This window comes from Cygnus olor, chromosome 1 (assembly GCF_009769625.2).
Source record: "Cygnus olor isolate bCygOlo1 chromosome 1, bCygOlo1.pri.v2, whole genome shotgun sequence".
Lineage (NCBI taxonomy): Eukaryota > Metazoa > Chordata > Aves > Anseriformes > Anatidae > Cygnus > Cygnus olor.
The window spans coordinates 205,163,200-205,178,328 of record NC_049169.1 but is presented as its reverse complement, the minus strand read 5'-3'; the positions used below and the strand labels follow the sequence as shown (position 1 = coordinate 205,178,328).

Below are 15,129 nucleotides of genomic sequence, written 5' to 3'. Positions count from 1 at the left end.
AGGGAATGGCTGGAGAGCAGCCCTGAGGAGAGGGACCTGGGGGTGCTGGGGGGTGAGAAGCTGGACTCTGCTGTGGGGCCAGGCTGAGAGAGCTGGGGGTGGTGGGCCTGGGGAAGAGAAGGCCCCGGGGAGAGCTGCCAGCGGCCTGCCAGGGCCTGCAGGGGGGGCAGGAAAGCTGGGGAGGGACTCTTGGTCAGGGCTGGGGGGACAGGACGAGGGGCACCGGCTGGAGCCTGGCAGGGGGGAGGCTTCGGGGAGGCGTTGGGAAGAAATTCTTCCCTCTGAGGGTGCTGAGGCCCTGGCCCAGGCTGCCCAGAGGAGCTGGGGGTGCCCCAGCCGCGGCAGTGCCCAAGGCTGGACTGGGTGGGGCTGGGGGCAGCCTGGACTCAGGGGACGTGTCCCTGACCATGGCAGGGGTGGAATTAGATGGGCTTTAAGGTCCCTTCCAACCCAAACCTTTTTATGATTCTATGGTTCTATGAAAAAGTCTTTCTTAAAAAATGGAAACTCTGGCTTTTAGCCTTAAACAAATGAGCTAGCAAGTGTTTCAGATGAATTTAAAAGATGAACTGTCTTCAGCAAAGAACTTCAGAAACAACCAAATGCCTCGTTGTTTACACGTAGCTCTGCCTGCCTCAGACGGTCACCCATGACAGTTGTGCCTGAGCATCTGTCACACAAAAAGTATTGGAAAGAGCAGAATTCTGGATGCCCCTAGCTCCATACACTTGTATAGATAAGTAAGGAATCAATGGGTGATTTTTAATATTTAAACAGACGATTGTGATATGTCTGATGCTGTGAAGCCCTAGACATTACTCTGAAGTATTTCCATGAACTAATCAGTGCACAAAGAAAGAAAAAAAGAGTAAAAGCTATACCACTGTCATGGGACCAGAGATGGGCTGGAGGCTCCTCCTTGGGGATCTCCAGCAGCCGCCTGGACGTGGGGCTGGGCCCCCTGCTCGGGGTGGCCCTGCTGGAGCAGGGCTGGCACCACAGGGACCCGCAGCTGCGCGACACCACCAGCCTTGTGGGGATCCTAGGATTCTGTGGCCTGACCCAAAGCCCACTCACTTAAATGGAAGTCTCTCCAATGACATCGGTTTGCTTTGCAGGATGAAAATGGTCGTTAAACTTCTATGGTTATTTTAACCAACAAGAACGGGTGGCAAGTAATGTTCCTAACATTGATAGGGTGTAATATAGATTAGCCCTTTCTGCTCCTGATCACTTGCACCTTACCACTCAGACGGTCCCTGGGGCATCACAAAGATCAAGATACTGCTTAACTGAGAAAATGTATCTGTAAGAAAATGCAACTAAGCAAAACAGGGGAAAAAATACTGTAGGAAAAACAACGACTTGTTTTGCAATCAGACCTGGTTATTTAAAAGAATGAACCAGTTCAGTAAATAACTGCGTAGTTTTTATCAGAATGCAAAACGTCTAAGCTTAACTTAGTGAAAGCACAAACATTTTGACTCCCTGATTCTTCTTTTTTTCCTTTTGGGCTAGGTGATACAATTCTCATCTGCAACTTGACAGGATGTAGAAAATAATTACAAATGAAAAGGTTATTCATAATTTTTAAATGAGTTAATTAGTAAACCCCGCCGGAGTCACTCATTACAGTAATTAATAATTGATTATACTTGAAATTAAACACAATTTTTCATCAAAATCTAATTAAATATCTGCCTTTTTGCTTGTTGATTAGAATGCTGGGTCTGGTAGAGACAACCTTTGTTAAATATGTTTATGCTGAATTGAACCATCGAATTTGATTTTTAATAATTGATAGTTCCTTTAGAAATTAGTAATTATGACCCATAATTACAGCAGTTCAACCTGATCAGCATTTCTGGCACCTTGCCAGTCAGCCACGGAGCCTAGCGGATGCCACAGAATTCATCTGAATGGGGAAAAAAAGGGAGATCACTCAATGGACCTACTTTTCAGCCACATTAAACTGCGATTTTTAAAAGTCTGATCTTCTCAAAACTCCAAAAAAGGAGTTTGAGAAGGAGAACAGCAAGAGGCAAACCACCAAACTCTTCTTTATCTATCAAATGGCATGTACCTCCTCCATCAGAATTAACAGGCACCGCTGTTCTGAGTTATAACGATACTCCTCTGACACACTGAGATAATGTCCAGAGGAACCATGTTCAGGGCACAGGGAGAATACCAGACAAATGAGAAAGGCGAGTCCAAATGTACACAGCAAATGATGAAAATTGACTGCATATTCCATCAAACTGCTGCTGATTTAATGTTGGTTAATTAATCATTTCTGCTCCTCTTACAGAAGGCACGAAAGTGACCAAAGTATGATACAAGGCAGGAGTGGAGAAGTATCAGTCATTAAAGAAGTGTACATAAAAGGAGCACAGTAAAAGCAATCCTTTGTGGTAGTGCTAATTATACTCATGTGAAATGAAAGCAAAAATCTTTCGATCCAGGCTAAGATTTGTAATTCTAACCACAACCTTTTATAGATCATTAGTGTACAGGAAGCCACCATGAAATCAAAAAGACTCATTTGCGCCATGAGACACAGGCATTGTTACCTATGATCACATCTCCAAGTGTCTGACAACTAGAGTTTGCACTGCTGACAGCTTACAAGAGGAGTGGAGGAATGGACCTTTCTAAGACATTTGTAAGACAAATATCAGCTCTGACTGAGGAAAAGTAACGTTAACACCCCAAGTTTACAGAAGGCAAAATACAATTTTCACTTCTAACGTTTCAATTACTTTCATAATGAACGCTGATGGCCCATAAATTCAGACCATGCACAGCTCAAGAAAAAACCAACAATGCTTCTCCACCCAAATAGCAAATTGTCCCCAATTCTTCCTACTTAAAAAGGCTCTGTTGGACCACAATCTAAACTCAGTCCTTCCCTATTCCTTCAGGCCACCCTGAGAATTTCAACATAGTTGGTTAAATGAATGCGATGTGCCACAAAAAGGTAGAATAAAAAGTGTTAGGATTTTGGTTCTGACCCTGTCAGTCAGTGTCAGAGAATTCCCACTGACCTGGATGTGGCCGTGATTATGACACGCACCTCACTGCCTGCTTTAATCAGAATTTTCTGGTTGTTTTTAGACAACCTGGTGTGTTTGTCTCACTCCAGTTACGCTTTTCTCTGCAGAAAGTGAGCAGTCCGCTCGGTTTAAAGGGAGGACAACATATGACTTACACTCTGCTAAGCCCTTCTGGCTCCTTTATGCGTGTTAGGTCAAATATTGCTCCCTGCCGTAGCACTTCAACCTCAGTTAAGTCAACAGAGGCCTTATCTCCCCATTACTCTGTATCATGAGTTTGACCCTCTGGTTCCCAAGCGTTTGCATCGTGTGCGAATTTGTAGAGAAAGGAAAGAAAAGCAGAAAAAAAAAAAAAGAAAAACCAAAACAGAAATAAGCTTACCTATGAAATACGCCAGGAGGATCACCAGTGTGACTGAGATGACAATGGCACTCAGAGCTGCGCATTTCCAGTTACAGTACTTATAGGGTTTCTTCAGGTTAAAGGCAGGCCTAGAGAAGGTACTTCTGGGAAGGGGCCTAGGGGGAGGTGAGTACACAGTGCTGGACGTCAGGGGATATCCCGGCGACGTTGTACAAAAAAGGGGAGAAGTGCCTCCAGGTTTAAACAGGAAGTGCCTGAGGGAAGAAAGACCGACAGCAAGTGACTCCTCACACAAATCGAAGCAGGGGGGAGACGTGGGGTGAGAGGATGGCGACTGCTGCCGGGACGAGGAAAGCAGCTCCACATAATGCTGTCTAAAGACATGGACGGCATGCACGGAAGAGAAGAATAAAAACCAACGGCAAGTCACACAGAGTAAAGGAAAACCAAACCAAATGAACAATAAAAAAAATACCCCAGCGCCAACAATGCCACAGAGGGCATTCAAGGGCGGGAGCCCCTCCGAGGAAAGCTGGCGTTGGGGTGACACGGAAACCCCAAGCAGAGCTACGACAGACTGGTGGCACGGGCAGCACCAAGGGCCTGCTCCCGCTCCCGGGGAAAGGCCCGGCTGGAAGGCAACAGGAGCGTAGGTTGGAGTAAGGAAAAGGGGGACTTTACCAATTCATTGATCACTGCATGAGAGCGTTTTTCGTATTGCATCGCTGAATGGAGATGGGGGAGGAGAGCTTAAGCCATTCCATAGCACCCAAATTGTCACAGAGGGGAACATTCACACTGCCTCCGCCTGGAAGCGTCGGACAAGGGTATGGCTGAAAGCATCAAATCCAGAGCTTGAGTCTTGCCTGCAGACAGCGGGGAGAGGCCCCTGCTTCCACAAAGGACCTTAGTTTGATGCCTCTTTTTTAAAAGTGTGAATTACTGTCAATGGCAACAGCGTTTCCTGTCCGGTGACACGTTGGGAGGCACCGTGTTTTGCCCGTTACTGCAACCGCAGCCTGAGAGCCAGCCCATGAGGACTCATGAAAACGCAAACAAAAACCACTGCAGCTCATGAGCTCCTGAAATGAAATGTCCCGATGGGAGTTCCTTCCATGGGGATCCTGAATGGAAAACCTGCTTTGGGTGGGACATGATGAAGTGCAAGGCATTCCAGTTGTGGGAATGAAATTTGGGAAAGGGATCCGACTCTCCTCTCACCATGCCGATGTCGAACACAAATGCTGCTTGTGAGGACTGAGAAGCAGCCCCCGTGCAGTTTGCACCTTCTGCTGTGGTTTATGGGGCCAGACTTGCAGCCAGCAGAAATCAAATCAGCATGGATCCAAGGGAGTCAGTCGAGCCAGTGGATTACACCAGACGTGACTCTCTTTTCCCCTTGAAGTCACTCGTGCAGTCACGGGGGGAAATGTCACATGCAGAAACATCACCATGCAGAAAAGCCACTGATTTGTGCGGGATAAAGTGACATATAATTCTGTGAAACAGGTGTTTGCATGATTACAGCCATGGTTTTATTGGTACTCAAAGCATGGCTGCTGAGCATTAGAGAAAGATTCATTATTTCTACTAATGCTCTACATCAAAACATTCATTTGTACAAGGACTCAGATACTTTTCTGTATTTCAGGAAGTATTTGTTTAGGCAGATGTATCTGGTCTGAGCAAAGAGGTACCTGCAGTGCTCAAGCACATCAGTTAGATCTTAAGTTCAGGGTGGCTACCAAATTAGAAACTGCCACTACAAGAGTGACATTTTTGGCACTGTCATGTTAAAAGCTGTTTATAACTTAAAAGTTAAGAGATTAAAAGTTAAGTAAAAATGTCAGAATGGGTGGTTGAGTCAAAATCAAAGGCTCAATTTAGATACCACTAGTAGTCACTCTGTACCTTGTGTGTGATAAGGTATGTGAAAAATACCAGCTTAACAATGAAATATCAGGCTGCCAGCACAATAATGGTTTAAGATCATTATCAAAATTAAATTAATCTGGGTTTATACGGGACTCAGAATTGCTGTAGGTACTTCTTACTAATGCAATGACTTTCAAAACAAGGGGAAAAAAAGCAAATGGAATGCTGTGGATCACTAGCATATTAATGAGTCGGCCATTAATATGTACAGGACACATTGCTCCAGAACCTCATTTTTTTAAAGCCGTCTTGGAAGAGGCCAGCAATGGTGTTGCCCTTAAACATCATGGATGTGACCAAATGCTTTCATGCAAGGATCATAATGACTGTACAGTAAACAGGAAGACCACGTAAGTGTCACATACCCATCATTGTAAGCACCGTCATGTCGGGAGGAGGTGAGAATGTCCATCTCAATGAGGTTGTCCTGCAATGTCTCTAGGAATGTCTGCTTTGCTATGTTTCTACATACATATGGAAACATGAATGAAGCCAGTGAGTCATGCATATATGAAGTGTGATCTTATAAACCACAATGGTTATAGTGCAGTTGTGCATGGAATTAGAATGATGGACCATATATTTATATGTATAAGATGCTACACATATACATATATAGCTTCTAAGAATGTTCACGTCTCTCTCTATACACTGCATTTATATGCATATACACACATATAAGCACACATGCACATGTGCATGTATAAAAAAAAGTTGTCTTTGTTCATTTCACATTATTTATTGCCAGTGACACATGAAACCTTCTGAAGTGCTGGATTCAGAAAACTAGATTTCAATCCAGCACGGCTGTAACCTTGTTATACTCCTGCATCTGAGTTATTGTTACTCTGAAAAGGCACATCACAGTCTCTGTCTCATTGTGGCTGATACCTTGGTAGCACTGCTCAATCCAACATCCTCATGGATCTCCAGTGAAAATCTGCCCCTTTTTTTTTGCTTAAGTTTCAGTTTTGCGTTTGAGAACTCTTTAATTACTAACTTGAGGAATTTGTTTTTCTCTGTGGACCAATGAGAGCTTCGTATTTAGAAGTTTCCAAATGCAAGTTTTGCTCAACAGGAGCATTCAGAATAAGAAAAGTCTTTCAGTGATAAACAGGCAGAAGTTGAAAAAAGCTTATACTGCAACCCAAATTCCAATAGCAGAATATTGGCTGTAATCTGGATAATACAGGCAATAGGTGAGATATACAGGTCCTGCATGTGAAAAAAGCCTGGGTTTGATTTTGCACACAATAATGGTATTTTGCAATATTTGGCCTCCCCGACACATACTCCAATGAGTCACATTTCGACCTACATATACTAAACTGTTTTGTACTTTTAGAGGAGAATAGCAGGAACATAAAGAATTAAGTCAGAGGCACAGCTGGGAACAGATTGTGTCTTTCTCACCTTCACGCTTGGTTCTCAGGACCTGACAAAAGAACATTCTTCCCGTCTTCTTTAAAACAAAAACCAGTCCTGATTTCGCCCATGCCTGTTTTCAGCATCAGAACTGAATCTAAGCCTGAATGTGAATAAATCCCCTGGCCAAAACTAGCAAAAGGAGCGTAACAGCATTGTGACATTTTATCACTTATGCAGGATTAAGCGCTTACAGGATGTAAGTGACATGATGTGAACTCAAACGAGAACTCCTCTGTCAAAGAAACTGGATTCGGGTAATGTGCTATACCAAGGGAAACCAGCCCTGTCACATTACACAAACCTTGATACCGTCTCTTCTGAAATGTCCTTAGCCTTCATTTTCATTTCTACCTCCTCCTCTTCCTGCTGCTAATGCCAGCACTTGTTTTGTTCAACTCACTGCTTTCGGAGGCCTCTGGGCTGCTTTGACAGCACGGATCTACTCCTTAATGTGAATGTAAGTAAAGTGACTCCTATTCCTAGCTCCGGAGTAAAGTGGACCGACATGCATGAGCTGTGTGCCGTAGCACTCGAGACATCCCCAAGCGTTTGCTGCTTCCTCACATTCCCTAGGAATGCAGGAAAGGTTGGATGTTGAATTCAATGCAAAAAGAAGCAGCGGATGCGCATGCACCGAGCATTTAATGGGTAAGAGGCAAGGCATCTAGCGACACGCTGATCAATAGGAGTTCATCAGGAGTTCAAATCCATGTCAGATTGGGTCCGTGAATTTCGGTTGTGGATTGTCAATAAAGCAGAAGGGGTGGGCGTTACATAACCATATAATGTGTGGATGTGTAACAGCGAGGTGGCTGGGTCACCGATGGGACTAATGCATGACTGCCCTCACCGAGGGCTTCATAAATGCTGCTCCTTTGGAGATGACCTGTGAAGAGCTGCCTGTTTACAAACCACTCTCCCTTCTCACTATGAGTTGTGGTGGCAGGATCTGACCTTACATGATTGCCACGTGAAATTTCCTGGGAATGGAAGTCCCCTGCAAGCTGTTGGTTTGTCAACCAAACGTCCATCTAGTTGGCATTTATTTGCTCCTTGCAAGGTCAGATGTAAAGGAACAGAAAGGATGCCACAGAAGAAGGAAGAGCGAGGAATAAATATAGGGAGAACTGACTTACCTGTCAGGAGGGAGTGCTGAGCAAAGATCTTCTCATCACAACCTTCATAATATATTGATTTTAAAGCAACAAAAAAGGGAGCAGACAGGAAAAGAAAGAGGAAGAAGGAGAAACAGAGAAAAGCGAGTAAAGGGAAACTAAAGAAGAGGAGGGAGAGAAGAGGAGGGACTCTTCCTCTAGCAAAAGTTTTCAGATATAGGGTATGCTTATCGTGTCAGTTGTATACTTGTGCTACACATCTCTGCTTGCCTTTGTGTTATATGATGGAAATTTCCAGGCAGTGACAAACCACCCTAATTTTCCAGTTCTGAAAACTGCCTGCAGTCCACAACAGTCAAAATCAAGCCTCTTCAAACTCTGGGGCGCTTAAAAATCTGTAACTGTAGGCATGTTTCACAGCCTGTGACAAACTCTGTTTAAAAGACATGGCTTTTTCTTCGTGTTTGCTCTCTCTGTTGACTAATATGGAATTCAAAAAAAAAAAAGGGATATTCAACAGAAATACAATTCCATTTTTGACATGAGATTACTATAATCTCCTATTGCTATACTTCAAAGGCCTTAATTCTTGGATTAATGTCTTTTGGTCAGGATTTATTTCTTACATATTGGACATTTTATTCTCTTAGGTAGAAGTCTTTTTTTGTTGTTGTTTTGGTTCTAAAAGTCTTTGCAGTGGGGAAGGTCAGCTTCATGAAAGAGGTGAAACGGGGCATCCAAGTTTGCCAAACAGAAGCTTGGCCTTTTACGTCTGCAGACGTCCCACCAAAGGAAATAGAAGATCTCTGCATGTTGGAAAAGCAGATTATTAGAGCAGAGATTTGTCTCAGATTTACCAGTCATCTATGCAGTGCAGCCTCTGCATTATGACAAAATTATAACATGCTTTATTTTCTTAATGTTTGTTTAGTGAAGGAAAAAAAAAAAAGCCTGTCTGTCATGCTCTGTGAATGTGCTCATTTTAGTTCAGCATAGTCTTCCAATATGTTCGTCATCTGAAGGCTACATTATGCCCTTCCATCCAGTGTGTCAAAAGCCACTTTGGTCTCTAAATGACCTGTTTTCTACTTAATATAATAGTTGAGGGTCAATTACAAATACGAGTGATTTGTGATGTGAGTGAAATCCTTAAATGATGCAGAAGGATCTCTTCATGCAAGTAGACCTCCGAAGTCTAGTTGGGTTAGCGATAATAACATGATAACCCAACTTGCCAAAAGAACAGTCTGCTTCAGCTCCTGAAAAATGTTCATCCCCAGTGTTTTCATGGGGAAGAAATAAGGACAGTCTTTAAGGATGTACTCATTTACAATTTAAAAGGTATTGTTCAGGACTAGTCAGATAATTGTTCTGTCTACAATCTGCTTCATTTATTAAGATGTGGTAGGGTTGTCTCTCCATATCATCCTCTGATCACCACCAGAATTGTACAACTGGGGGCAGGATATTTTCAGGAAAGAGTTTTTATCTCTGACATTCCTCCAGCAGCCAAGATATTCCTTCTCAATGGAATGTGGTGTGTTCTGAGAGACTCTGGTCAGATATGAGGATGTCTTGGCACTATTCAAGCAGTGAAATATCTCGTCTCTGACAAATTTACATCCTGGTTTAGACAAAGGTACAAGGGATGCTCCAGAAATGTAGAAGATTACTCACATAAGGGCTGCATAAGTATTTTATAATGTAATATGTTTTTCAAAAGAAACAATACATGAAAGTCAGGCCTTGGGTATGTATGCTCAAGAATTAGGAAGACAATATAATTACTGAAATTGTTGCCAAATCACACTCGCAGTAATTGCTTATAATTTTGTCTTAATCTCGTGGAGCCAGCTTCTTAGTTGGGTCTTTTTAATCAAGCACTTGCCGAGAAATTAATTATCCTTAAATGCCATAAAATGTTAGATTGAGGTCTGTTTTGGAAGTTTCAGGGGGCCAGCAGATACAGCTACTTCTCTAGGAGATCGATAGTCATTAATTTTTAAAAAATATTTTCTTAGCAGAAGCTGGCAAAACTGGGCACAGTTTGTCCCAGGATACAGACACAGCCACCGCTGATCTCGATGAGATTCCCACAGGCAGTGAAACAACAGCTTTGGTCCTTGGCTCAGTTTTCAGTCAGTAAATGTTTTTTGCTGCCTAAAATCTTTCTTGTTGGTTTGAGAAGCCAAGTCAAACAAGGCAAAAGGCAGCTAAGTCAATGCACAATATTTGGCCTAGAAGACCTCCCCAGACTGAAGAAGACACCGTGTGTGGGACTAAGGGATCCAGCAAGTCCAGGGGCTTCTCTGTAACAAAGGAAATGGGGAAGCAAAACCTCTGGAGAATGTGAAAACAGAGTTTCAAGTGGGACAACTGGAAGATGCCCTCCCAATCAGATGGAAAGACTGAAGCTGAGGGAGAATGACGACTCCCTTTTCCAGAACCTACCTCTCAGGAAAAAAGCCTAATCAAAGGTATGAACTAGATAAACTCAGTGCACCCTTCCCACACCCTTGGTATGTTGCATAGGTGGAGAAGTATTTAAAAGCTAAATGGAAACATCATTAATTGACTGATGCGTTGCTATCCAGTGTTGTTTGCTTGCTGGAGGAATGTTGTAGAGTAGTAAAATGCAGCAGCTGACCTCTCCTCAGTAGGTAAAACAAGATCATCCTTTCCTACATGACATACTACAACAGCATGCGCTTGATGAGGCACAGCCAGAAGGCTAAATATTTTCAATATATTGACTGATTTCAGTTTCTTAAATAGGATATTGATTTATCCTATGATATAGGAAGAAAAAACATTAAGGGAAAATTTAAAAAAAAAGAACATTTTAATCTGTGATCCTGATTCCAATTTTAAATGAGGAAAATAACCTTACAAGCAGCTGTTAAAATATAATATTTTTAGCTTATGAAAGAAGAGCAATTTCCTCTTCTCCTAGTCCAAATAAAAAAGGCACAAAGAATAATAACCAGAACTCAAAATATATCATCTAAACACCAGTTCACAAACTGAACAGCTACCTATGCAGATGCACATATGTTCATAACATCCTTAGCACACGCAGGCAGAGCACTGTAAAGTACTAAAGAAAACGACCTACCTAGTCTCCAGTGGGATGTTGCTGTTAAGTAACCAGTTGTCCTGAGCATGGGCTGGTTCTTGAGTGCTGGCTGGTTGTTCTCCAGAAAGAGAGTGGTCCGTAGGAGCTGGGCTCGGGTTGCTGCGAGGAGTGAAGTTCCCTCTGTTTAGGGAATTGATGGAGGCAGCGTGATGTTGATTTGGAGTGTGAGCATGGGATATCGGAGGTGGAGGAGTTCTGAGTCTCGAATGATTTTGAAGATTTGGAGGATGATCTAAAACAGAAGTAAAATATTTTTAAGGTTCATGATTTGAGGTGCTCCGTACCAGACTCCTTTCTGTGCAGGCACTTCTAAAATGTAGACAGGCTGGGATGCCACATATCCTAAATCAAACTCAAAAGGCTAGCTTAGACTAGCTCCATATGTCCTAATGACGCATGCATTGATCCACTGGCTGGCTAGAGAAATACTTCGGTTTCATGCAAGAAAGTTATGAAAGCTTAAAGCACTGCAAAAAGGCTGTCCTGACAGCCAAGTTAACTCCGATGAACAACTGCAGCTTGCAAACTGCAATCTATCTGTGACACTGATTTGTGATAAAGCATGAAAAATACAACCAGGCTGGATAGATAACACTTAAGAGCAGTTTTATGATGGATATACAGCTCCCAGTGAAGTTTGTTCCGCCTGTTTTCCCCAAGAACTTTCAATAGTTAAGCCAAGATGAAGACTGAGAATATGTTTAATCATAGACTGAGTTTAGGGAAGGCCATAAAACTGTGTCAGGATCATACAATTTAACAGAATCCAATAGTTTGTATTGTTAGATATGTGCTCAAACTGAGTAAAAAATGCATACCGCATGAAAACAGAGGTGTCAGGAAAATGAAACAACGTATAGTGAAGAAAGATGTAAAGAATGGCTGTGGTTATCAGTGATACAGCTGCTCGAGTAAAACTCCAGATACTATTGTTGTTAGCCAGGAGTCTGAAGGAGGTAGATTAAGGAAGGCAAACACTTAGAAAAGACCAACCTGGTGCTGATTATATCGGTGTTTTTAGTTTAGTGACTAAACATTTCTACGTGTTTTCTGGAAATGAGGAAAAACTGAAATGTTTGATGGAACTCAAGGGAGATAGACAGTTCAGGATATGGGATACAGAAACTTGTTCCTCTCTGACATTAGTAGTTTTATGCCTGTAAGTTAGTAATACACAACACTTCTCTGATGGTTTATCTGGGGGGAAAAAAAAAAAAAGTATCCATCTGATACTTACCAGACAGACTTCAGTATCACAAAAAACTAACACTCATTTACTCTCTAATTAGAAAGCTCAGAATTGAATGAACTGTACACAGTCCTAAATTACAATGAATGGTGTCAAATTACCATGACATTTAGTGACACTTATGAAATCTGGATTAGGACTTGGATTCAGGACAGGAACGAGGAAAGCATTTACAGTATCTCTGTAGCCTCTTGAATATTTGGACACATGAGAGAAGACTTAAAGATGAGTGAGATGCATCCCATCCCTTTTCTCCTCACCCTATGTTGACTCAAACTACCTTGTCATTAGCTACGGCTCATTAAACCAAAACCTGAGGGTAGTTGAGGTAGTCTAGCAAAACAATAGAAAATATTAATTATGAAGGTGCCATTCTGTTAGACATGGGAACAGAGTTATGGATTTCACAGGGAGAAATGAAGGCTTCTAGGACCCATTTTACCCAATAATCTGGAAAAGGTCATAGGGTATCTTACAAGTGCTGTTCACCCTATTGTATATCAATGACAACAGACAGTAACCAGCTCAAAGAGAAGCCTACATTTCGACAGACAAATTCTTCCCAGGAATCTAACGGCACGTTCAAAGGTCTGGCTCAGCAAAGCTCACCCAGAGTTGAAAATGCCATGTTGGCCTCTGATCCACGGCCAGCTAACCCTGCCAAATTCTGTCCACCAGCCAGCACGCTAAAAGAAGCGTAGAGCAGCAACCACGGCTAGTAGAGACGAGGAATATCGGGACCGAACCAGGTCTGACAGCAGTTCAGCAGCACCACATGAACCGAGGCATCCAACCGCCCTTGCCCTGGATGTTATCGCCGACTGTTGCTTAAACGGAGCCTAAATGAGCACAGAGATGGTAAAAACAACAGTGGGGGAATCCTGCTGCTGGCTTCCTTACAGCAGTGACTCATTTTCCCCACCGAGAGGCAGCAGCCATGGTTGTTGGCTAAGCCCCTGTGCGAGACAGAAGGAAGGGAGGAAAAAGAGAGAAAAAGGGAAAAGGGAGGAAAAGGGAGAGAGCACGCAGCACGAGCTGCAGCCTGGGGAGCAGGACAGGGAAGACAGGAGCAGCTTATTAACCCCAGGCACAGGGAGATGGACATGAGCACAGGATTTCCAGTTTCTGGGGCTGTCAGTCTCTCACCTTTCATGAGAACTTAATTCATCCCAGGAAAAATGCCTTGTCTAATCAGGAGCAATAGCCCAAAGGTTTACAAGTCCAGTTACTCGAGCTTTCATTACAGCTGAAATGAATGCTGTGGGCAAACGGGTGAATCCTGGAAAAGGCAGCAGGCGTTTTGTGATGTTCTCCCACTATCATTTGACTTCTACCGGCGACACCGCTTTCAGACTGAGGCAGAGCCCGTTTCCCCCGATCTGCTATGTAAATCCCAATTTGCTCCCTATTACTGCAGACATATTGCAGATGCTATTATGGATAATGCTTTTGAATCAAGTGAAAATGTGTCATTTTCGTGCTCTATTTGCATACCCGCGGTGATTTCTCTGCTAAGTAAAGGCAGCACATCTATCTTGCTCTGGTCCGTGATTTTTCATAGGATTTTATAGCTTATATTTCTTTTTTTCTGACAGGTAGGTAGCTTTTCCTCCCAGAATATTCTTAATTTTATTCATATACAAATTCTGAACACTTATGTCATGTCAAAGCATCGCTACATTTAATATACCTCGACTTGGATTAGCAGCTATCTCCCTTGCCTTACAATCCTTTTTTTTTTTTTCTTTTTCTTCTCAAGCTGAGGAACATGAGAAAAGAGGTGCGGATGGAAGCACGAGCTATAAAATCTTCCTCCTGAAAATTACTGCAGCCATGCAGGATTTTCTAGGTGCAACAAAACTATTGAGGTTCTTACCCTCTGTGGTCAACAATGATCCCATGGGCTTTGCAGTCAGTAAGGGGATCTCACGAAGTGCATTCTTCCTTGGTTTCCTAAAAATTGCAACTGTCCCTTTGTTTAAACATCCCCTCTTTAACTTGTCCCACAGTTTTCAAGAGATAATAAAGTGTGTGGTTTCCACACAGGACAGAGAATCTTAATGCTGGCTGCAGTGCTTCTCTTACATCACAGCACTGGGAAGATGCTCTCATTATCCTATTACAGCTGCTTAGGCAGCACTGCATTTTTACAGATCCCACCGCATAGGCAGGATAAAGGGGAAGTCAGATAAAACCTTCTACATCTAACAGCAAACCTTTATTGGGCTGACAGAACCACAGAAGTTCAGAATGCTTTCTAGAGAAGCCAGACTTTGTGGCTTCTGCCCAAATTGTATTAGATTTCCTCAGACATTTTAAAATCAAGGATGAGATAGCTAACCATGACTGCTCGGCAGTTATCCCGGCTCCCGTAAAACCAGATAATTTTCTACACTTTCCTCCCTGCAATTTTCCTCTTTGGTTTCCAAAACACCATGGAGTTTTTCAGTCCCACTATGCTTGCTGTTGGCATCCTCATGAAAGACCTGACATATTTTATTCAGAAGGAGCAGGTAAGCTAACAAAGCACAGGGAATAAAAAAATAAAATAAAAAATTCTAACAGAGCCATGCAACTCAGTCCCTGGGAGGATCTGGGCCTTGAAGGGCCCCAAAGGGATCTGTAAATAGTAAAAGGGTCCTCAAACCCTTCGATGCCAGGTACCAAAGATGCAGGGTCCCAGGGACAAAGCTCAGTGTCTCTAGAAGATAGGCTGCCACTGAGAAAGTCTGAATGGCTCAGGGCTTAATGAGTCCCCCTATAAGCTTCATCTTCTCTAATGGGTCTCCCAAGTGTGTCAGAGATGAAGTATGTCAGTATTCAAATGTAATGAAACACTGCAAATC

At 42.8% G+C, this 15,129-nt stretch overlaps 1 protein-coding gene across 12 annotated transcripts in view; it reads right to left on the bottom strand.

The window, feature by feature from the left end:
- TENM4 (teneurin transmembrane protein 4) overlaps positions 1–15,129 on the bottom strand; it is an 879,437-nt gene that overhangs the window by 201,185 nt on the left and 663,123 nt on the right. For 9 of the 12 annotated variants that reach the window (XM_040544436.1, XM_040544433.1, XM_040544442.1 and 6 more), the window contains 3 exons: positions 11,014–11,266; positions 5,721–5,819; positions 3,439–3,674 (listed from right to left, as the gene is read on the bottom strand). In XM_040544436.1, the coding sequence (XP_040400370.1) occupies positions 3,439–3,674; positions 5,721–5,819; positions 11,014–11,266 (588 nt within the window). The remainder of the gene's footprint in view (positions 1–3,438; positions 3,675–5,720; positions 5,820–11,013; positions 11,267–15,129) is intronic. The other 3 variants (XM_040544439.1, XM_040544440.1, XM_040544444.1) reach the window with 1 other exon arrangement.